Below are 25811 nucleotides of genomic sequence, written 5' to 3'. Positions count from 1 at the left end.
TAACAATAGGCTTGTAAAGTCTACTATGTTCCAACATAAAAACATTCATAAACAGACTTGGGTCTCTAATAACCACTCCACGCAGAACCAAATTGACCACGTAATTATCGATGCTAGACATGGAAGTAATGTGCTGGATGTAAGAAGCCTCAGGGAAGCAGATGGAGATACATACCATCACCTAGTAAGAGCAAAAATCAGGTTGAGAATATCTTCAGAAAAACCTAAGGCCAACGAAGCATTGGGTCAGTGGAACATCGAAAAAATGCAAAATGAGGATATCCGAGAAAATTACAAACAAGAAATTAAACAGCATCTAAATACAGTAGACCAGAGCAATGATGTCGAAAGGCTGTGGAAACAAATGGAAAAATCAATTACGGAGTCAGCAGAACTAATAATAGGAAAAAGCAGGATGAGAACAAGGAAATGGTTTGATAGAGAATGTCAAGAAAAACTGCACGACAGACACAAAGCGAAACATTATGCTTCAACAAGGAACAACAGAAAGTAATGAAAACTATGCAACTTCGAGCCGAGAAACAAGAAAATTAATTAGAGAGAAAAAAAGGAAGTACGAACAACAGAAATATGAAGAAATGGAAAGGAATAGGAAACAGTCAAATAGTCGAGCATTTTACAAATCAGTGTCAAACGAAAAGAAAGGCTTCAGACCTAGATGCGTGTCTGTACTCAGAAACAATGATGAATTAATAATAAATGAAAAAGAACTGCTCCAAACATGGCAAGAATATTTTAAGACTTTACTAAACATACATCAAGAGGAACAACATGGAGAAAATATATATTTTGGGGTGGACCTACCGGTAGAGGACTTCAAAATAGATGAAACATTGCAAGCAATTAACAAATTGAAAAACGGAAAAGCTCCAGACTCTGACAATATACTGGCTGAATTCCTTAAGTACGGAGGAGAAACTTTACATAGACAAATATACAAACTAATAACAGTTATATGGAACGAAGAGAAAATACCAACAAAATGGCACGAAAGTGTAATAATCCCCATCCATAAAAAGAGAGACAAAACCAAGTGCTCTAATTATAGAGGCATCTTCCTACTTAATACGGCATATAAAATTTTATCGAACATCCTATTAAGTAGGCTGACACCGTTTGTAGAAAATTTCATGGGGGAATACCAAGCTGGCTTCAGAAAACATAGATCGACCATAGATCAGATCTTTACTCTAAGACAGCTGCTTGAAAAAGGATGGGAATTCAATAGAACTATCCATAATCTCTTCATAGATTTTCGGCGAGCATACGATAGCATTAAAAGGGATCAGATGTGGAATGCAATGGCAGAACTTTCAGTTCCAAAAAAACTTATCCAGTTTGTTAAGTTATGTGTGAATACCAGTAGATCCAGAATACGGATAGGTAAGAAACTCTCAGAATCTTTCGAAATAAGCAGTGGCCTGAAACAAGGAGATGCGCTGTCACCTCTACTCTTTAATATCATCCTGGAAAAAGTAGTAAGAGCAGCTCAACTTAAAATAGAATAATTACTGACAGTAAATGGACCAAAATTACTACTAGCATACGCAGACGACATCGACATTGTGGGAAACACAGTCACCAATGTGAAGGAGACTTTTAATAAATTGGAGGTAGAGGCAAAGAAAACTGGTTTAAGGGTAAACGAAGAGAAAACCAAATACATGTGCATCAACAGACAAAAGGGACGAGATAGAATAGGGCAAAATGTTACGATAGACCCATATAACTTTGAAAGAGTGGAGAGTTTTAAATATCTCGGAGCAACAAGCACTGCAGATAACGATGTCGTGGAAGAGATAAAAGGAAGAATTCAGGCAGCAAACAGATGTTTGCAGGCAAAACAAATCTAAAAGCCTAACACGAACATCAAAGATTAGAAAACGGTGATTAGACCGGTGCTCATGTATGGCTGTGAGACGTAGACCCTGACCAAAGAAACTGAAAGAAAACTTAGATGTTTTGGGACGAAAATCCTCAGAAGAATCTTTGGGCCTTATCACGACATTAATAGCAACCAATACCGAATGAGAACAAATGCTGAGGTCAAGCAGATGTATAGAGCGAGCGATATAGTCCAAAAGATTAAATCCCAACGTCTACGATGGGCTGGCCATGTCCATAGACTCCCTAATAACCGCCTTGCCAAGTTAATATGGGAGGAAGCCCCCACAGGAAGAAGGCCCTTAGGACGTCCACCAATACGATGGAGAGACAATATATGGTCGGATCTAAGAACAATGGGGCTACCCACTGACCCAACTATTATGGACGCCCGTTCAAGATGGAAGCAAGTTGTGCAGTCAGCCAAAACCCACCCCGGGTTGTAGTGCTACGAGAAGAAAAAGAAGAAGAAGAAGACGAACAAACAAACTGGATAGTTATCAGCCTCGGGAGCAGGCAGAGTTTAGAAAAGGTACCATAGATATACAAGTAATAATAACATTAATTAAAAAATCAAACAAATACAATATAGCACTCTGGATAGCTATGGTAGATTACGACAAGGCATTTGACTTAATAGAAATTTGAGCCATTCTTAACCATTGCGACAAGTATATGTATAATATATGACAATGCAACATCGCAAGTAAAAACATGAGAAAAACAGAAAAGATAAAACTACAGAGAGGGATTAGATAAGGAGACTCTATCTCATCTAAGCTATTTACTTTAGCTCTAGGAGATATCTAGTCAGGACAAAAAATCGAATTAACAAAGCTTTACCTAAAGGCTGATTTAAGTAGAAGATGTTCCTTAGCTTGGGTAGCATTCGGAAGATTACAAACAGTATTTAAATCACTTACCAAATACTTTAAAGGCAAAAACTTTCGATTAGTACGTATTGCCGGTTCTGACATATGGAACTGAAACATGAGCTTTTAACAACAACATAGTCCACAAAATCCAAGTGACTCAGAGAGCTATGGAACGGAAAATGCTCAGGATTAAACTCAGCGATCGCAAGTCCAATGAAGAAATAAGAAAACGACCAAAAGTTACAGATATATTTCAAAAGATTGCCATGATAAATGGAACTGGGCACCATACATAGGAAGAATTGAAGACAACCGTTGGAAAAAAGCGAATTATTGAATGGCGACCAAAAGCAAACAATAGAAGTAGGCAGATGGACTGATGACATCAAGCGAATGGCTGGTCACCAATGGATGAGAAAAACAATAAACAGAAATGAATCACGACATTATTACATCCGACAATGGATGGAATAGCTATTGATGATGATGATTGCTTTGTGATGTTTTCCTTAACTGGTCTATATATTCCTCCAAGAATTCTTCTTTCTGCGACTCTTAATCTTAAGATAGAAAAACTATTACAAGAAAAACAAGTATATTCAGAAAAAATAGGTAAAGTTTATCAGATAAAAGGACCTAAACATCAAATATTTAACAGTAACATTAAACATATTACTAACCGGTACATTAGTAAAAATGAGAGCCTAACTAACACTCACAAAAACCAAAAAACAACTCTACGTATTTCAACAAACAAAACTTAATAAACAAAAGAAAGTCTCGTGTAATACTCGTATAAAGGGGTAAATAAAAACATAAAAAATATATAAAGTAAAATAAATTGGGACCAAAAGATGACAAAATTAGAAAAGCAATAGAATAAAAATATGAAATGATTAAAATTTTGGCTAGAAAAAATACGGATTAACAGTATAAATGACAAAAAGATAGGATATAAATAAATGACAAACAAAAATAACTCAAATTCCTGTTTCAAACTAAGAAATATCACAGGAATTACTGAAAAAGTAAACTAAAAAATATCAATTTGACCCACAACCGGAAATCGGTAAGCGGAATGAAGAAATTAAATATAAAAAGTCAATAGGAAAAGATGGCATAACCTTGGAGTAGAAATATAGAAGAAGAGAAGTATAGAGGTGGAGTTAAAATATAAGACAAGAGAAGAAAATTAATAATCGAGGTTCCATATATCTTAATCAAAAAAAGTATTAGCAAGAAAAAGATACCAAACAATTAGAACGAAGCAGTAATGCTTTTATTATTTATAAAATAATACAGAAAATATCTAAAGAACTACAGACACCTAACCGTATTGAATTTATGTCTAAAAGTTGTGTATTTTAATTAAGAAGTTATTACCCAAAATTGAATTATCGACGGTGAATATAGTTTTTTAAAATTATTAGTAAAGGTTTTTCGAATGTTACTTACAAACTTATCTTGTTATTCCAATTATTATTTTGTGCATAATATTCAAATTAAAACAAAATACTTTCTAAAATATTCCAATATTTATGGGACAGGTATTTCTGTAGTTATCGTTGATGACATCAGCAACAACATTTATAAAGACTGGTTCTATCCTTTTATTGAATTTTGCAAAAGAAAAAGTTAAACATTAGTTGAATGAAGTCTAACAACTAGATATAGAAGACAACATATTGTATATGAATGACAAACAATGTCTCAAAAGAGAGTAAGCAATAAGAGTAGGGAAGTTTATAAGTATTATCAAGTTGCTAAATATAACGTTTGCTAAATAATATTTCCCATATGAAATTGTGACTAATGACAAAAGCACTAAACAAGTCTGCTCGATTATCGTGCGTTACAATTTTGTTAACGGCAAGGGATGCAGAGGATCTTTTAAAGCATTATCTCAAGTTTTAAGCCATGAAGTTCGTCTTAGACCTGGCCCTCTTCTTCCATCTAGCGTGCCTTGTATTAACATATATTAATAATATAACAGCTCAGAGTTAGTCAAAGAAATAGTACCACAATTACTAGATATGATCGTCCAAGTTCAGCTCATGTGGACACCCTAATTCTTTCTACAAATAATGATTTCTCTCCGGTAACAAAATATGACTTTCTGTTGAATGAAGCCTTTTTTGAGTTTTCATTAATTTATAACAACAAACTTAATCTATACATTCTTTGCATTTATAGATCACCTGATTCTTCCACGGAACTATTTTTTCAGAACCTGCTAAATTTGTTATATTACCAGTCCCATAAAAGCAGAAAAATTCTATGCGGTGATTTAAATATTAATTACGCTGTTACTTGTGCTACCCAATTATCCTTAGTCAATATATTCGAATCGTATGGTTTCACAATGCACGTTAACTTCCCTACAAGAATTACTAAAACAACATCTACCATAATTGATTATATTGTCTCAGATTTCTCACCCCTTGATATACGCTCTACAATTATTAATGCAGGGCTATCTGATCATGAAGCAGTATATACCAGATTTAACACTCTCACCAAACCCTCCTCGAAAACCCAACGTTTAGGTAGGTTTAGGTTTCCGCTCAGAACTTTCGTAAATTCCAAAATTTATGCTTGACTTTTGGGTGGCACTTTCCTTCTGTGGATGTGGAAGTGGACTATAATTTCAGTGATTTTTAGATAGGATTGTCTGTATTATCAATAAGGCATTTCCTTTAATTATAATTAAGTCAAAACATCACAAACCCTGGACTACCAGGTATTCCCATATCAGCTAAGAATATGCGTTCACTACTGTACATCAAGAAATTTACTACCAACGTCTTTGTCACTGAATATATCACCACAGAATAAGTAACAATCAGAATGCCCACTATCAGATGCCGCCTCTGAAGTATGTCAGCACGCGATCGCCATATTTTAAACGGAAACATAGACTCGGATTGAGAAATCTGTGACAAGCTACGACAGAACTGTAATTAAAATTTTTAGAGATTAATAATTTAGTAAATTTGAAATAATTTAATCTATTCTTCAACTAAAAGTACGAATAAAATAGTGCATATTATGCCTATGGTTGTCAGTCTTGACGTACGGAGCAGAAATACTTACCTTAACAAAAGCAGCAGCTACCAAACTGAGAGTCACGCAGAGAAGAATGGAGCGGTCCATGTTAGGAATAACTCTGCGAGACAGAATAACCAACGAAGACATCAGGAGAAGAACCGGAGTGACTGACATCATAGAGAAGATAGCCAGACTAAAATGGAGGTGGGCATGACACATAGCCAGAATGACAGATGGGCGATGGACAAAGAGGTTATTGGAATGGAGGCCAAGGGAAGACAAGAGAAGCGTCGGTCGACCACCTACAAGATAGACTGACAATTTAAGAAGACTCAATAAAAACTGGATAAGAGCGGCGCAAGATAGACGGGGTTGGAAACATGAGGAAGAGGCCTATGTTCAGCAGTGGACTCTTGAGGCTGGATGATGATGATGAATTTTTCTACGCTTATCAGATAAAATTTCACTGAATAGCATTGGTTCCGTTTAAAACATGGCTGATTCCGTCTGCGCAAACGAGATGCGTGTACTTACCTTGGCAAGCAGAGTGGGCACTCTGATTGTTTATTATTCTGTGATATCACCAAGTACAGAGAAACCTATCAAAATAGCTAAAAAAATGTACTATCAAAATCGTCTGGGAAGCTTTAAAAATGTTGCAAAAGAAACTTTGTCCATAATAAATGATCTTCTAAATAAAACTAGCACAGCTCAAACATTTTATTTTCCAAACCCTGAAAATCTAAATGAATACGTCATTAATGTGAGTAAAAATATAACATTTGCCACAACAAGATCCCATTTCCTATCTCCCCAATTCAAAAAAGGTCTCGAATTCATTCTTTATAAGACCAGTTGATAAATCTGAACTGATCCAAACCATCAATAGTTTCAGAAATAATTATTCCTGTAGTAGAAATAATTCTTCCTACTTTCTGTAGGACTATCCATAAGAATTTTCTTAAACCACCCAAAAAATGTGTGGGAAGTCCTGGTCTCACTACTTAATGATTCCTTTGAAAAAGATATATTTCCAGAATGTCTAAAGATAGCCATTATTATTCCTCTTCATAAGGGTGGTGAAAAATCGAATGTCTGCAACTAGCCTTACTACCGGTAGTATCCAAAATTATTCAGAGACTTATAAAATCTCGACTGATGTCCTTTCTCGTTGAAAACAACATTTTATCACAAGGTCACTGCCACTGTTTTTTGTGACTATGCCAAAGCTTTTGATTGTGTAAATCACGACATTTTGATAAAAAAACTAAATTTCTACGGAATTCCAGGTATTTCTTTGAATTGGCTCCAATTTTTGACTGACTAGTCACAAAAGCATTGTATGTGGAGTACCATAAGGTTCAGTATTAATATAAACACATAGCTTAAAAATCGATCGAAAAATTTTTCTTTTTGCTGAAAATACCAGTATCACCTGAAGGAACTCTAATATTGCTCAAGACTCAAAAAACTTTGTATCGGGCGAGAAAGTTAATTTTTGAAGTTTGTTTGAAAAAATTATTTAAACAAAACCTTAACCAGGTTGGCCTGTGGTTACTTGTGGATTTGATATTAGGAACTAATTTTTGATAAGCTTGTGCACTCATTTAGTTTCAACGTTTTTACCCGATATCTTGATTTTAACGTGGGTGCCTTTTGCGCTAAGGGATGATGGGGTAGTTTTTGTGGGTAAATCAATATACCAATCAGCAGCAATTAATTAGTAATAAAATATGCCGCCAAGATGGGCCCTGTAGTATTCCTTTACGTTGCCGAGGTATAGCTACGGTTATGCTAGCTTTACCGTAAAGTTAGCGTAGGTACTTATTGTTTCTCGGAAACGGCTACAGAAATAATTTTTTTCTTTCCGTAATAAATTATAGTCTTGGTCTAAATTCGGCCTTACATTTTGGAAGAAATAGCTGTAGATAAGTCCGTTAATGGTTTCAAACAAATAGTGCCCAATTATATTACACCCACCATGATGGCCATATGCCATATGGCCAACATACCAAAAATTATCTTTACCAAAGACAGAACACAACAAAATTAAGTCGCAACATAAAAATATGTACCTATGCCAGATACAGCGAGGGTGAACCGACTGTCATATGGATAAAGATAAACGACACACCTAAATTAACAAGTTAAATTCAAATTAAAAATTAAATAAATGAAAAGCAGAAAAATTAGTGAATCGACACTAAAACAGAAGCAATAAAGAGATCTAAAAATAACAAAACCGATAGTTAATTTAAAAAACACGTCAATGCCCTTGAAAAATGTTATGATACAAAAATGAAGGCTGGAACTCCGTTGATGAAGTCGATGATTAGTAGGTAATTCCATATTAAAACAACATGAGGAGAACTATCTGTACATTTATTTTTATATAAAACATACCAATAATTTATATTTGTATCTAAATGGGCAAAATTTTGTGGAAACACAGAAAAATATTGTACATGAACATTATGTGAATGCACTTGTAGGTAAATGCATTATTTTATTTGGCTGTGTTTTCTTATCGGCAATAATCGTGTCTCACCTTCATTAAATTTCATCTTATCTACAGAAAGATTAGAAAGTTTGTGTCATTATGGATAAGATTGGAATTCATTTTAAAAATACTTGTCTATCATATTATTATATAAATCTATCAAACGTTTATTAAAAATATTGTTTGTTTTGCAGTCTACATTTAATTTTTGAATACCTACTATTTTCAAATACAGGTACATCAAATTAATGTACTGATTACAAATTACTAGTGTTAATTATAGGATAGTGTTATTAATAGCTAAAAGTGCCGAAATCATTTCTATCAAAAATTATAAAAGAATATTTAGAGTTTATCTACAATAAAATATAACATCTTGTTATTGAACAAGCTTATAGTTTATTATTAAGATTCTACTGCAGCTTTAGAGAGTCAGCAAGAAGACAATAGTGACGAACTCTTCGACTCATCAAATTCGCACGCTCTCATTTCAATGCAAGTTTGTAAACCACCTGGAAAACATTATTAACTAAACAAGAAATATTACCTGTAGAAGCATCACACATCCAGTTGTTAAAAAATAAAAACAGTACCACAGAAACACAAGCCGAAAACATATTTTGTTGTCTAAATACTGTCCCGTATGGTAAGTGGATCGCGAATGATAATCCACCACTTTAACTTGCGATCTAAGCTGATGGCCTTTCACTTCTACTAAAGGTGTTCGGCTCGGAATATTTCTTCCACTTACCTGTTCGCGGTATGTCAATGGACTAACAACATCAGTGGAGTAGAAGGTCATATAAGAAATCTGAATAATAAACACAAGACACAATATATAACGATAGAACGACGTATTATGTTATCAGCATATATATATATATATATATATATATATATATATATATATATATATATATATATATATATATATATATAATATATAATATATAATTACGGGAGAGTTCAACGCTAAAATAGGAAAGAACGAAAGTAACACTGACAACAAATATATTGGAAATGTTGGAGTAAGAAGTAAAAATCACGGGAGATATGAAAATTTTGTTAGCAAAGAAAAACTGTTCTCTTCACCTTCTATGAGAAAAAAGGCAGAGAAAATGTACGTGACACAGCCCACACGGCAAAGTAAAAAATTAAATTGACTTTGTACTCTCTAACTTCAAAAATATAACCAAAAGCCAAAAATAGAATAGCCAAAGACAAAACTAGATAGAAGATAATTATAAAGACAGGATAAACTGCCAAACATCATCATCTTTCTAGCTTTACAACCTTGCGTGGGTCCTAGTCTCCTCAAGAATTTCTCTACAGTCGTCCCTACCCATCACCTTTCTCCGCCAAGCACCTATTCCCATATTTCTCATGTCTTCATCGATGTTATCAAGGAACCTTGTTCTGAGTCTTCCTCGTCTTCTCTGACCAATGGATCTATGAAGGAGCGTTTTTCTAGCTGGGTAATTTGGTTCCATCCACGTTACATGCCCTATCCACTTCAGACGTCATATCTTAGCATGTTTACGATATCAGGTTCCTGGTATATTCTATAAAGTTTGAAGTTGTATCGTCTTCTCCACACTCCATTGTCATTCACTGCTCCATAGATTCGCCTTGGTACTTTTCTTTCGAAAAATCCTAGATTTGTGGTTGCGTGCTTATTTTCATATACTTCATTTTGTTGGTGTTTATTATTAAACCCATTTCTATAGCTGATTTTTTTAATGCTACATACGCCTCTCGTACAGCGTTTTCCGTTCTCCCAACAATATTGGTATCATCAGCATAGGCGAGGATTTGCACTGATTTATTATATATTGAACCAGTGGTTGCGATTTGTGACATACGTATTACTTTTTCCAGAGCCAGATTGAACAGTATACAGGAGAGAGGGTCTCCCTGGCGCAGCCCGTTATTTGTTTTAAAAGGTTCAGACAGTTCCCAATGAATTCGTACTCTACATCCAACTTTTTCAAGAGTTAGTTTTGTTAAATTGATTTTTGGTATTCCTAGCTCTTTCATTGCTTTGAACATTTTTCTTCCATTCACAGAGTCGTAGGCTGCTTTGTAGTCTATAAATATGTGATGAATATATATGCCATATTCCAGTGTTTTTTTCTAAAATTTGTTTCAGGGTTGCAATCTGATGAATTGTCGATTTACCACCTCTTAAACCAGCCTGGTATTTTCCTACTATCCGTTCTGCATGTGGTGCCATACGGTGACATAGTAAGCGTCTATATTCTTTGATAGTACTATGAAAAATATTTTATACGCTTCATTTAAAAGCGTAGTTCTTCTGTGGTTATAGCATTCAAAGATATCTCCTTTTTTGTGTATGGTGCAAACAATATTCCAATCATTGGGGAGGAATTTCTGTGTCCATATTTCTTTTATAAGCTGCTGTAATGCAATTATGGTATTATGACCACCTTCTTTATATAGTTCAGCTGGGGGATTATCTATTCCGGTGATTTGTTTCTGGCTAGCTTTTTAACTGCATCTTTAACTTCAAGAATCGTTGGTGGTTCCTCTTCCCTTTCGTCTTTTCCCATTACCTCACCTCTTTCGTCTTCTAGATTTTCTTCTTCCTCTATATAAAGTGCCTGGTTAAAGTATTCCACCCATCTATTCAATACATCTTTCCTTGTTGTTAATAGGTCGCCATTCTGACTTCTGCATCATCTTGTGGTTGCCTTGAATTCTTTTCTGTTGATGTTAACTGCCTTATAGAATGCTGTGAAGTCTTTCACTCTGTTAAGGTTTTATATATATTTAAGTTCCTCATTTAGGTGGTTTCGTTTTTTTTTTCTTTTGTGTACCCTTTTTTCTTCTCTTCTCTTTGTCTGGCAATTCTCTACAGTTATTCTAGTTCATCGGGTAAGCATATTTCTGTAGGCTTCATTTTTTTCTTTTGTGAAAAGTGAAGTAAAAAAGAAACTAGAACCTCTATCAGTATTTACCATGAAAGATATGAATGAAATATCGCAAAAATTAGAGAATTACATAAAATCTAATGCAAGAAAGATCGGTCAAAAAATAAAAACCCAACTGAAAAAAAGAAACATTGACGGTAAAGGAAGAAAGAAGAATATCAAATTAACTACCAGACTGTAAAGAGTAAAGCTGTCAACAATAAAGTTTTAGTTAAAGACAAACTATATTATTCCTTTTTATTTAGGGACAGGAGGGGGAATAGCGTTCACTTAAGGAAAACGTTATTAGGCGAGCGGTTTACCCCTAAGAGCAGAGCACAAACCGACTAATTTTTTTGCAATTCTACCGCACCAAACCTTTTTATTTATATAAGAAAGATGTATCAAAAAGGGAAATGCGAACAGGAAAGTTCAGAATCAGTCAAAGAAAAAATGTACTTCCTATGATGTTTTCTCTTCAAACTTTAATCTTCACTTCAAACCTCCATCTAAAGGTACCTGTCAGTTATGCAGAAAGGCAAAACTAGCGAGAGATTCGCTTAACGAAGATAAAAATTTAGCTGATGATGAAAACATTTATGTTCTTTGATTCAGTCTACAAAAAGCTTTACCTTTTCCCAAACTAAGCACATCTGTTGCTTATTATAAGATGAACTTAAAGGGTAAATGTTTATGTGGAACAATAAAAAGTACGTGTTTATGTTGGACGAAACAGTGGGATCTCGAGGATCACAAGAAGTTGCCTCCTGCCTGACAAAACATTTAAAAATGAATGCAAGAAATTGTGATATCATTTTGTATTTCGACTGTTGTACAGGCCAGAACCGAAATATTAAACTTAGTCTATCACTGCTCAAACTCGTACAAGACCCATGCAGATTGATGATGCAGATTTTGGGGTTATTGAGTCAAAGGCAACGAAAAAAGATATTATTTATGGTCCTGAAGGTTGGATCAATTTAGTTGCCACTGCTAAGAAGACTAATCAATTTCAAATAATTTAAATTAAACGTGAAGAATTTAATTAGATAAGAATGTTGAAAAACAGCATCATTAATAGAAAAATCGATAATACAGGGGGAAAAGTTAATTGACTGAACATAAAATGGGTTAGATATTCTAAAAATAAACCGGAATCTATTTTCTATAAATAAACACTGCAAGAAGATTTTCCATTTTACGAGTTCAATATTGCGAAAAAGTCCGGAAAGGGAAGACCATCTAAGTTATTTAATATTGTGCAGGAGTAACTCTACCCAGTTTTAAGTCGATGAGGATGCCAGGAACTGCCTGGGAACGCGTTCATGGAAAAGAACAGCGGTAAATCGAGATGATTGGAGAAGCCTGTTGAAGGAGGCCAAGGCCCGATTTGTGCTGTAGCACCATTGGATGGATGGATGGAACTCTACCCAAATCGCAGACCTGTCAAAGACTTAAAAAAAATACATGTTTGATTTGCTTCCTTACATTCCACAACTTTTATATACATTTGCCAGTAATACAAAGGGCTAAACCTCAAGCTTCAATTTCAGTGATCGGCCAACTTGAGTCTAATCATGACAGTGACGATTTGGATAATTATATAGACCAATCTTTTTCTCGTTTATTTTTATTATTAGTTCAGTAGACACTTAGCATTAAGCCATTTTTTTCTTGTTTAAACGTGTCAAAAATGAAAAACGTTTTTTATTTTCATTAACTTTTCTTACATTTAAATTTGTCAGTATGTTAGATTTCAATAAAAACTGACTTTCAGACTTATAGTGATTGGATATTTACACTCAAACATATTTTTTGTTATTTTTGGATACATGAGTTACAGATGCATCCATCTGGTGAATCCCATCCTGAACATTTGGCATGATGGTGCATCGTTACCACAACTCATTATTTTTTCCGAATTCTTTGCAAAAAATGCATTTATTATAATCATCATCCACGTATATTTCATTATCACTATCATCGTCGCAAATATGGCTATCTTCATCTTCGCACTCTGATGAACTTCTTGAAAATTTTTCTTTTAAAGATTTTGTTTCATAACTTTTTTTGGTATGGATTTATAATTTTTTTAGTCTTACTGAGTTTTGCTATTTTGTTTTTTCTTTGTCATCTAAAATAATTTTCATATGAGTCGCAGTTAATAAGGTAGCATATTGTTTTCGCTTTCTTTGACCTAGTTTAGAAGATGGTACAATAGTTGATATCGTTGCTATAGCGGCAAAGAATTCCGATTTTTGGTTACAAGCAACTCCCAAAAAATTTTCAGAGCATTATCCTTATTGTTGGACCTGCCGAGATGTATGTTTTCAAACTATGCTATATATCATCAGAATGCGCATCTTCAAAAGTCTGGACATTCGGATCTTGGTTTTCAGCGATTTGTTTCGATTCTTGAGCCATCAGCGAAGCTGCCAGAAAATCTTGATCTGTGAATACATTCGGGTTCAATGGGCAAATTCCCGTGGCTCGAAACCTAGATTCTGCTTTACTTATATTCGCAACTTGTGTATATACCTACTTTACTGAACATATCTGCAACATCCTTTGGAGGTATTAAATTTAAATTAAATATGTCTTCATGTGCCTGTTGCATTCATGCCTATAAGCAACTTTCAGCAGCCCATAGAACGACACATCCAGCGGATGTGTTCTGTGAGAACTATGAGGTGGAATGGAAAGCATTGTGTTGTGGTTTTCCTTGCAAAAACTAAATGCTTGGACTTGGAGAGAAATATGACTGCTGTGATTGTCTGGAATTAACAATACAGGTCATTCTCGGGTAGGTTTAGCAAATGATGCGAAATATTTGTATTAAGTGATAAATAAGTCTTCATTTATCCAGTCATTTTTAGAGTTAGTGTGTAATGTCCACTAGCTGGTCCATTTTTTTCTAATAAAGGCGTCATTCTCTGTCTTAAAAAAATAAACATGGGTGATATGACATTTCCTGCTGAACTCATGGTACACATGTCTGTTGTGTTGCTTCCTAGTTCGCCGCTTGTAACAGATCCGACTTTTCTTTGTCCTTTTTCGGTGAGCACTTTTCCTGGGTCTGTCGCCGTGATGTTCCAGTTTCATCAGCATCGTAGGTAAATGTTGTTTGGAAACTTATGCTTTTTCATTAAGTCGCAAAGTTTATCATAGAAAGACGCTTTTATTTTAGCTGAAGCTTGCCGCTTCAGTTTAGCGTAAAGAAACTGGAGGATTGCGTCTCATACAGGCGTGTGTCCAATCCAATCCAGGTGTTTTGCTGTTTTGATCAAAATTGTGTTTGATATTGTTGAACTCAGCGACATTAAGTCCATAATATAAAAAGCCAGTAACTTAACTTGTTCAGCAATTTCAGTTTCTTACTGTAGGGTGAAAACGGGCTTGAGACCTAGTCTTGGGTTACACAAACCTCTTTCAATCGCAGCTTTAGCAGATTGAAAATCTTCTTCGATCAAACCCGCCTTAGCGGTGGTGCTATGACGATTTCTTGGCATATCGGTCCAAGGTACACGACCTACCGGTGACCCAAGGTAACAATTTCAGCTGTTTTTTGTTTTCTAATTTTAGGTTAATGCGTTTAGACAAAAAATACATTCATGATTATCAAGATTAAATATATATTGTCCATTAGAGATTATAAGAAAATGTATAGATTTACATTTGAAGCGAATTTTAACAAATAGGTAAATAATTTACTTACGATCAAGCAAAACACAAAACGTTCTGTAAGTCACCACGCTACATTTTTTTGATAAGTGTATTTAGATGCCATCTACCGCTTATATTATTAAACCACTAATTCAACCAAATCGAAGAGAAATCTGCAGTGGGTAAGAAGGAAAGTCAACTGACCCGAGGTACAACACTCTCCCCTATACATATTGAACGAATTTAAAACGGATCATACAATTTATTATATTATGTCTGTTTGAACTGCATTTGAAATAGTGGACCAATATAAAACTTGGACAAAAATAAATCCATACTTTACCCGGTGATAGACATTGTATAAAATATCGTTCAACTATCTGTCTCCTTTTAGGACGCACCATAGTCTATAGGACCGCCCAAAGTCAATGTTGCCAATCGTCGTGTAATAATCCGATTTGCGGATCTTTTTGAAAGTTATATCTTCTTCGTATCTTTAAATAAATCGGATATTTGCCTATATTTTTCCTTGTATTTACCAATCTACTACAACAGACTAATAACAAAAATAAACTTAATGGTTTGTCATTATTTCCTTTCTTTCCTGTAAATATTTTATGGTTAACACCTTATTTGAGAAACATGAGACATCCTAGAGGAATGAGATTGGCAACACCGCTCAAAATATCCATCTGACTGCTTAGATAAAGGAAGGAGGGGGCTCGATGGGCTTGCCTAAGAAAGCGATAGGTGGTTTCATGAATGATACTATACAATTCATTCATATGTAGGTTTGTTCCAACACGCAATTTTTGTACGGTCCGAAAACAGTCACGAAACTACTTGTACCGTTTTTAATGCGCATGTTCATCATTTGTATCGTCTGATGACGGTAATTTGTAAACTGATGTTGGAACGATTTTCTGACAACTGACAATTTGGCGACAATTTGTTTTTTTATTTTATTTATTTAATTATTAATCAGTAGTTTGCACAAATTTAAAATAAAGACCAATCTACCTAAATAATTCTGGTTTTTCACCCTAGGTTCGGCTAATAGCTCCAAATCATCCTCACTACTATAATAATCAGAAAAATCACTAATTCCTTCATCGTCAGTCATATTATAAAGTTATAAATAACGAGAAACAAATTATATATAAATAAATAATAAGTCTATCATAAGCATGTGATAAAATCATTAACCTAACTTCTTTTTTCTGAACAAATTTGCTGTTTTAATACAAAATCTAAGTTAATCTAGGCCCAATAAATTTAAAGAAGTAGAATAAAATCCTAATGCGCAAGTCATCCCAACCAGTACATGCATTTGCCAGATTACTGAAAGTATCGTCACGAAACCGTCACTTGGCGATCATAATTTTTGTTGGAACGGTCGGAAGGACGATGAGATGAACGATCATATTTTTGTTGGAACTTGAAACGTATTTTGTTTAGTGCGCAGGCGCAGGAGCGTAACCGTTACGTTTACGTGACGGTTTTTCGTTGTGTTGGAAGTTGGAACAAACCTTATAGCAAAGAAGATACTATATTCTTTGCTTATAGTATCATGGGTGGTTTGACAGTATAATAAAATCCTAGATTTATTATGCTGTGGTGGTTTAGTGACTGGGACCATAGTATAAAAAGAAATTTGTGGTTAAACTGTGCTGGGACATGGTACAATGAATGCTGGGACTGCTTATGCTTACTGCTTTTTTTAGTTTTCACAGTGATTCTAGGCTGTAAGTCCATAGCGTGAAAATAAAATATATTAAAATGTATAAAATTGAAGAAAAACTACAAATTTTAACTTGGTATTTTGGAGGTCACTCGATTCGAGATATGGTTAATTTATTCGTTGTTTGTTTTGCGAATAGGCCGGTTCCTTCGATTTCCACAGTTGAGAGAATAATTCAAAAATTTCGCAAATGTGGATGTATTCAAAACTGCCACAAGTGTAAAAATCTTGGTGAACCACCTGTTTGTCAAAAGAGTAAACAACGTATAAATAATGAAATTGATGTTTGTTTTGTTGTTGAGACCAGCCAGCCGTGTTCAAGCAGGGATATTGCTGAACAAGTAAACTTAAGCAAAAACACTGTTTGAGGTATTTTAAAAGAAATGGATATCGTTGCTATAAAGTTCAAACAACTCAAGAACTTTTTCCAGACGAATGGTATCCTGTGAATGACCTACCCTGAATGGTATCCTGTGAAGAGATGATGGAAAAGCTCCTAATAATGAATACACGAACCAGATTAAACATGTGCTGGTAGGCCAAAGCTCTGTGTGTAGTTGGAATAGTTACTGTGACACCTATGGTTTTATTCGCCTAACTTTATTTGACTTTCATTCTTAAAAAATATAAAAAAGATAAAAAGTCTACATTATACAATTGATAAATTATTTTCTTTCTAATCACATAATATGTTACTATTTTATACACAACTTTTTCGTTTTATTAAACATTTAAAAATAAAATTGTTTTTTGTCTTTTTCCTTGCTTTTCTTTTAATTTTTCCCATATTTATTTCGGTAGTTAATATTTTTTCTTTTCTGTGTTTTTATAACCTTTTATTATTGTATCTATTATTTACTTATTTATTTTTTTCTTAATAACAGAAATAGTTAATAAAAAATGGGAGAAAAGGGTGAAGAAAATGTCAGATTTACATATAGACACTGAATATTTTATACATTGTAATAAACTAGAATGAATCGTAATGCTTAACATCCATGTAGCATTTGTGTTAAGAGTAGCTGGTGTGGAAACTTAATTTTCCCAAAACTCATATTTCTTCTCTGCTTGGACACTTTCGACAATGGAATTAAGTTTCCGATAGAATGCTTTCTCAGCATGCTCAAAAAGTGTGTTGTCAGAGTATTTGTACCTGCTTGAAAAAACAGAGAGTTCTTGTTTTAATGTATCTAGGCACTGTTAGGCTGTTTTGTTATGTACCATACTGTGAGGGTCTTGCTGTACTTAGCATTATTTCTTCAGCCCTTCCAATTACTTTTTTACTTATTCTTCGAGTACATTCTGTGATTTGACCAATACCCCTACTCAATGATTCAATTTTGTACTATGTGTATCAGTGGTAAGAATGTTCAGAGAGTATCCCTGATTGGCAGGGAGCCGCACCCAATGAGAAAACTGACAAAAACTCACACAGGTTAATATTATCAGTGTAACATATACTATTTATGAAGAAGATAAGCACAACTGAACCATTCTTCCATTGCCCCTATTTATTAGTATACAAATAAAAAACCAGTTAATATATAGAAATTTTTTAATTACCTATAAATACTATTTTTATTTACAATTATTAATCAGATAAACCTGACTCATTATGGACATCATCTTCTTCTGGATTCATGTTTTTCAGCCTAGCAATCAAATTATTTGCTGGATTAAAACTGGTTATTAGTGTATTGCAAACAATACATTTTTTATTCTTTTTAAATCGTTCCAAAGCGCATTTTTCACAGAAATAATGTTTACATCTAAAAAATAATAATAAATTAGAGCACATATTAAATCAGATGTCAGTTAGTTAAGAAATTAACCCATTATAATAGACCAAGCTAAAGTATTTTAAAATTAATGGGAAAATCCCAGTAGTTGGCTGTATACCATAGTTAAAAAACTAATACAGAAGTAAAAAAACTTCAAAATTTTTTATATTGGTATAAAAATATTTTTTAATAAAACTTGTTAAAATTGTCGTCCAAAAATTAGAGATGTATAACGTTTTCGATCTAGCTCAGATCATCCTCAGTGCACTCTCTTGGTACTTGTAGCTAACACTAAAATTGCAGTGGAGACATCAATATATGGTTTACATATTAAAATTTAAAATATAATACGACTCTAGGTCCATGACACTGGTAGTAAATGTTAATACTTAAAGAGCAGCATGCTTCCTTGTTTGACTGGAACATGTGGCTCTTGTCAGTTCAAACGAAACAGACCAACTGGTTGAGGTGACACGAAGTAAAATTCAGGAAGACAGCATTAACATGACTAGGTAGTAGTCAATTATTGGGTATAATCGGAAACTAATGTAATTTTTAAATATAAAATTTTTGTAATAGTACCTAATATATTATTAGTACATGCCTTCATATGAAAATAAATTTTATTTAAATAATAGTATTTATTGTCTTAATCTGCAAATTTCTATTATTGAAGAAACAAGTAAGTCATTAAATTAGTGATTGAAAATGTTATGCATCTCTAATTTTTGGATGACAATTTTAACAAGTTTTAATAAAAAATGTTTTTATACCAATATACAAAAATTTTGAAGTATTTTACTTCTGTATTAGTAAAGTATTTTACTTTATTACATAATAAAATCTACATCTTGTCATCCTTTTGGTACTAAATCCCTCAAAGTGTTTTGATTTTATCCAGGTTCCAAGCCCCACTGCTCAGTTTTCTGTTTTCTGGTATGGTAATATCCATCCATATAAGTGTTAGAGTGTCTTGCTTTGTCATTTCTACCAGTTCTCTAGTGAGTGATTATTTTTCTAATACAAGCATTTTTTAAGTAAAATGTATACAGTATACCAGTAAACAATTAAAAATACATATAATAAAATAAAACCTACTTTGAAACTACAGGATCTACAAAACTTCCCCTACAAATAATACATTTAAATGGCAAGTCTTCTTCATCAGAATGAATTTCATATCGGGTATCATCATCACTGTCTTTAGAATAGCTTCCTTCATTCCATTCTCTTTCCAGTTGCCAGCCATGCTTGTAATCACTTCGGTCATGTAGAAATTTACAGCTATCTCCAAATCCACAAAAGCCTGTTTCTTTGTAATCCTTACATATGTCAGGTTGGTAGTCCCATCTTACTGTTGCTCTGAGATTAGCTGGTGCTCTTATGGGGCCCTTTCTTACAAGTCCTAAAAACAATGTTTAAATAAATAGAACTAGATACTAAATAAGGTAAAATAGATAAAGTTAAACAATGGAAATTTACATACCAGAACTAGCATTTCCAGCAGCTGTATCTTTAGGTTTGTAATATTGAGCATAATTATTTAAACCTCTATATATTTTATCATCCTCTTTTCCTTCTAGATCTTTATTAATTTCCAACCTCTTTTCAAAAATGGCTTGGGCATCTCTATCTGTTTCTGTATCAATTTCCTAAAACATTATAATTTTGGTATCTGTAATACATCCATGCAGGGTTATTGCAATGTAGATAACTGGTTTTCATCGCCCAAAGTATTAATTTAAATGCATTTTTCAAACATAGGAAACAGTAATGTGGTAACACAAACTGTAATCATAGGATAAGATGAATAAAAGTAAAGAGAGAATATTGTACATACAACTGTTGCTGTTGCACCCTGATCTGAAGGCCCAGTAGATACAGCTGATTTATTAGATTTATAATTAACACGAAAGTCTTCATCACTGCTACTGGAAGACTCTTTTTCTCTGTTTCGTTCACGATTTTGTGTATTACTAGTACTCTGAATGTTTGGATTTGACTTAAGTTTACGCTTGCTATGCTTAACTATTTGTTCCTTCTGTTCATTTTCCTCTGGATCTAAAAATATATACTGTATAATATTTCGTTTTATTACATTTTTATTAAAATGTTTGTTACCTTCTTCAGAACTCGAAGCTTGTCTTTTCCTGGTGCCTCTGTTTTTAATAGACCGTTTTTTAAATACAAAATTAGAGTTTTCACCAGGCACTGTAGTCATTTTTATGAATTACTTTTTTTTTCTTAAAACTTAATAAACATCTACCATATTAAATTTACTATACACAAATGACAAATGCAGGAGGTTAGAGGTTAGGTGATCTGTGAATGCAGCAGCACAATGTGAAAAATTACAGTAAGGTAAGTCCCATACAAAGATGTGGGAGAGTTTATAGCGCCAAATGCGGACGGGCCTTAATTAATTTCATTTTGGCGGCAAATTTAAAACATAGGTTCTGAATTTTAGGCGGCAAATTTAAAAAATATGCTTTGAATTTTATGCGGCAAAATTCAAAAAGTATGCTTTTAATGGAAAATAAATATAGTCATAAAATAAGAACTAAAAACTTATTCTATGCCAAAAAATATATTCTCTCTATCCAAGAATATAGTATACACTTACGCATTTTTATATATGTCACTCATACAGAAGTAAAAAACTTCAAAATTTGTATATTGGTATAAAAACATTTAATTAATTTCTTTCTTAACTTTAATTTAACAGGGTGTCGGATTTAATTAATTGAAACTATTATATATTTTTATATATAAATGTATAACATAATATCAGACAGAGAGAGTATTGTTACGATAATAAATATCATGGCCTACAAAACTGTAAATATATTATGACTATAGTAAATTCATTTAACAGAAAAGTAGCGGTCAACAAATGCATGCACATAACACGCGAAACCCTATGTTTATATAATTGTACAGGGTTGTATTAAGATTCTAGCAGCCTATACCATCTGAATTTGAAATGAATTAATTTATAATTTTTAGGATTACTGTTAAAATAATAGTAATCAATGATTAATCTTTGAAAGAAGTATACTTAAATAATATTTTTGTAAACTGTCATTCACACATCATTAGTTAATTGTGGTATTAATCAAAAGGCAAAAAATAGAAAGTTGTTTTTATACTTTTTACGCTTTAAATCCAATAGTTGGAAATAAGTAATAATATTATCATTAATGATATAAAAAGAGACCTCTTCTTGTGTAAAAGTTCGGGAAAATACTTATACATAATTATAGGGTAGATAGACTTATACATTTAACATTACATTAACATTAATAAATAAAATTTATTAAGTCGACGTTTCGATATCGATTTAACATTTATTTGTGTCAGCAGAAACGAATGTATATTTAAAAGAATTGTGACATCACTATTTTTGACTTGCCGGTTATGTCGAAGATGGTTCGAGATATCAAAATGCCGCTTTCAGATTTTGATTCAGGAGACAAATCTATATATGAATCCATCGATAGATCGTCCCCAAAGTATTGCATAGGCGACAACGCACAAACGAACATACTTTGCGGATGTAAAACGAAAGTTTTTCTTTGAAAATGATGAAAAAAACTTTTTACTATTACATATAAGTAATATCGAATTACGAAAAATAAGTACTGGAAAAGTAGATAGGTACAATGAGTAAAATGGGTTACAGTTTTTCATTTTTAAAATATTCCATTTTGTTTATGTAATTTCGAATTATTTCGTATCTTTTATTTATCATTGCTACTCATTTCCACATCAAAAGCTAGATCCACCTTCAACCGGATGGGGGCCTTCTTCAAGAGCCACAACCTCTCTCTTGGTATAAAAGTAAGAATGCTGCGATGCTACCTACGTCTTCTCTGTTCTTTTTATGGTGTTGAATCGTGGACCTTGAACGAAGATATGTGCAGAAAATTGGAAGCATTTGAGATGTGGATATATCGGAGAATACTTAAAATCCCGTGGACTGACCGAGTCACCAATGAGGAGGTCCTCAGAAGAATGAAGAAGAACCGAGAGGTACTGACCACCATCAAATCTCGAAAGTTACAGTACTTTGGACACATTATGCGAAATGAATCCACATCCGAACTGTATATAGTTTAAAAACTTGTGGAAGATGGAAAATCACATATTATGCAGTAGGATGTCCTTTTTTTGTTTTTTGTTGTTTTTGTCACAGGTTCTTACAAGGTTAAGACCTAAAGGTCTTTATTTTGTAAGACCTTTTATTTACATACATATATAATGATCAACATATCACCTCACTACAATGATAGTGTCAAAAGGAAAAGATGAAGACAGACAGTACCCTGGATGTAAGCGGAAAACTTCTTATTGGCGATATCTATATTATTGTTTTTTAACAAAACAAACTCTTTGCTGGGCCTGAGGATGAGGCAAATATTGTAAGCCTCGAAACCGATCGCTTCTGTAAAACTTTGAAAGTAAATATTAGATTGTGAGTATTGACCTTTTTAATATATTTGTTCAATTATGGACTCACACTTGCAACCCTTTTATCATCATAATAATTATTATAATACAGTCAAAATAATATTAAATTTACTTACTTCAGTTGAGAGAAAACAGCAAACACCTTAAAAATGTTCACAGTTCTAAGTTTATTTAAATAACACTATAATTATAAACCAACACTATAAATATACCAACACACATATATAGAGCTATTAAAAGTAAAAATTATATTTATATAATTCAACAGACATAAATATGATTCGTAAGGATTACTGAATCCATATCTGTTAAAACTGCAAATTATGCGTCTTTGTTTAGAGGTGTAGATTGTCGTTACTTGTGAGTTTCTACTTGTTACTTTTGATATGCTTTTGTATATAATCAGTTACAGTATAAGTGATTTTGTAACAAGTAGATACCTCTTCAGCATCTCTAGATACTTGGAATGAATATATCACGCGTCCCTAGTTTGTTTATTCTACTTTTCTGTTAGGCGAATATGGTTTAATTCTGTTTTTGTTGTAGAAATTTCGGCGAAGGATCTAGACCCAAATTATGATGAATCATCCGACTCGAGGTTTCCAGGTAGGCCGAATAAGACCGGTCTGAGCTTCTGGTTACTTCGATGGGAGATCGTCGCTTCGCCGTTGTTCTCGAATAGCGGGATTTTATATTTATAGATAAATTTTGTTATGAAGAGGGTCAGTTAATTTTGAAGAAGATTCGCGGACGCGATTTTAATTGTTACGTTCGTCTATATAAATTATGTATTATTAGTTAAATAAATTGATATGAATTATCGTGCTTTTTAATAAATTAAAATAAGAACAATATAATACATTAATAAAGACATTATAAATTAAATAAAGACATAGCAGTTAAATAAATTCACAACAGTATATATTATGGCACAGGAAAGTTTTTATGTATTATTTTACGACCGTATCTGTTTTCCATTACATTAACATACCAAAGTCTCGAAAACAACAAAATAAAACACAGATATCCTGATATTTGCTTATTTGTATAATTTTCTTTGGTAAAGTATTGGCAACAAATATCCTCTTCCTCCGCATTCCTTAAGCCCTTTTCAAGGTGTGGGTGGGGACACTCTAAATATTGTGTTGTGTTGGAGATCTTCCTATTGATAAACAAACATAGATGCCTATATATTCAGGTTTGTTATAAGTTCCATAGTTCCATAAAGGATCATCTGTAGATAATGAAGTGTAAATTATAGTATTTCTGCGATCTCGCTATTCAGGATCATGACAAATTAGTATGTACAATGCTCAAAAGTATAAGGTCCATGAAAATCTATAATAATGAAAGATTAAAATTAAGAATGTATGACTTTTTTTTTATTATAAGGCAACTTTTACGAATGCAATAATTATAAGAGTTTAATGATTTTAAAATGTACCTATACAGTATAAATAAAAGATTCTTGTTGGTTAAGATTTAAATGTAATTTAACTACAGAAGCAAAATGTACAAAATAGTATTGAGTTTGTATTTACTAACAAAAGTTTGGTATAATTATGCTGCTCTTGCCTGGTGCTTGTAAAAATAAACTCCTAATCCTCATGTTTAATAGCCCTTCGTCCAACTTTAACTAACTTTCACCTATCCACAAAAAATATTCTTTTGATTTTTTCTATTTGGAATGCTATACCATTTTGGTACTGTACCTTCTTCTCTTTAGCAATGTTTATTAGATATATATAAATTAATGTATACTGTTTTTATCTCCTATTTCTAAAAAAATGCAAAGGCATGGATTACAATGTTGCCACTATTACATTTTTTTTTCGGTAGATACTCAAAATTCTTTAGAAATTAGTTATTGTAAATTTAAGTTGTGATGTTAGTAGAATTTGCTACAATCTTTGTTTTTTTTTTGGAAAACATTGTACAGTATGTTCAATGTTCAAATCTTAAGCTTTAATGCAGTGGCGGCTTTTGGAGGTAGGCAGGATATGCCGGGCCTACCCAATAATTTTAAGAGCTTTAAAATTGAAAAACATATATTTAAAAATTATGTTAATGCATGTAAATAACTTTTAAATGTACTAAATCATTCAATACATTAGCGTCCGTTAAAACAACTAAGTTATTATATTACCACAGAAAGCATCTAATCGTATTCAGGCATTTTAAATATCATTAATAGGCCCGATCGGAACTAGCCGATCCAGCTCACATAAGATCCCCGTACAAAAAGCGTTTGAAGTTAAGCAGCTTGCCGGACAACGATTTATATTGTCGTGTTTATGCTTGCTGTTTAGGCACCAGACGATCGGGCCTACGATGACCATCGTTGTCACTTATAACGTAATTATCGAATTGTAATATAAATTTTCTTTTAAATTATGATAAAAAAATATGTAACATAATCTATAATTGTAACATATTTTTAAACAGACAACACAATTGCAAACAAGTGCACGGTTGCCCAAATAAATTTTAAAAAATTCGTAAAATTCGAAGAAAAAAAAATCACATTGCGTGATTTCTATATCGCCTGATTGTATGCAACTTATATATATGTGAGATTGTTTTATAACTGATACATAAAAATGAGTTTTTATGACGCTTTACCAGGTTGCAGTAATAGTAATGTTTATAGTGAGTGTTTGGACATTGTTGTTTCACTATTGGAATTGCCATTATCTAGAAGAACTGAAATTGATAGAAAAAAAAATTATTATGAATGAAAGGCCTACTCCAGCATTGCGAATTGACCAAAAAGATGGGAAAAAGGTGCGTACTTTTAATTGCTCTTGGTATGATATCTACAAATGGTTGTCTGGAAGTATTACGAAAAACAGATTATATTGTTGGCCGTGTTTGTTATTTTCTAATAAGAAATATGTA

General features: G+C 33.0%; 2 protein-coding genes across 2 annotated transcripts in view; both read right to left on the bottom strand.

The window, feature by feature from the left end:
* The window catches only part of LOC140441561 (probable chitinase 2), a 34100-nt gene extending 25007 nt beyond the window's left edge, over positions 1–9093 (bottom strand). The window contains exon 1 of the mRNA XM_072532366.1: positions 8876–9093. Within this exon, the coding sequence (XP_072388467.1) occupies positions 8876–8945 (70 nt within the window). The 5' untranslated portion in view covers positions 8946–9093. The remainder of the gene's footprint in view (positions 1–8875) is intronic.
* Positions 9094–18199: 9106 nt separating this feature from the next.
* On the bottom strand, positions 18200–20758 carry mdlc (RING finger protein mdlc). Its single transcript, XM_072531085.1, has 5 exons — positions 20565–20758; positions 20284–20504; positions 19930–20095; positions 19542–19848; positions 18200–18431 (listed from the first exon to the last, which is right to left on the bottom strand). The coding sequence occupies exons 1-5, from the start codon at positions 20662–20664 to the stop codon at positions 18254–18256; spliced, it is 972 nt and encodes a 323-aa protein (XP_072387186.1). The 5' UTR covers positions 20665–20758; the 3' UTR covers positions 18200–18253.
* Positions 20759–25811: the final 5053 nt, after the last annotated feature.

Source organism: Diabrotica undecimpunctata, chromosome 5 (genome assembly GCF_040954645.1).
Source record: "Diabrotica undecimpunctata isolate CICGRU chromosome 5, icDiaUnde3, whole genome shotgun sequence".
Lineage (NCBI taxonomy): Eukaryota > Metazoa > Arthropoda > Insecta > Coleoptera > Chrysomelidae > Diabrotica > Diabrotica undecimpunctata.
The sequence above is the reverse complement of the archived record's forward strand: the minus strand, read 5'-3'. Positions and strand labels throughout refer to the sequence as shown.

Excerpts from the sequence above, each read along its gene's own strand:
- mdlc (XM_072531085.1), bottom strand. The coding sequence starts at position 20,664 with ATGACTACAGTGCCTGGTGAAAACTCTAATTTTGTATTTAAAAAACGG. Across the intron at positions 19,849-19,929 it reads TGCTGGAAATGCTAGTTCTG|GACTTGTAAGAAAGGGCCCC; the intron begins GTATGTAAATTT and ends CATTGTTTTTAG. Across the intron at positions 18,432-19,541 it reads GTAGATCCTGTAGTTTCAAA|ATGTAAACATTATTTCTGTG; the intron begins GTAGGTTTTATT and ends ATTATTTTTTAG.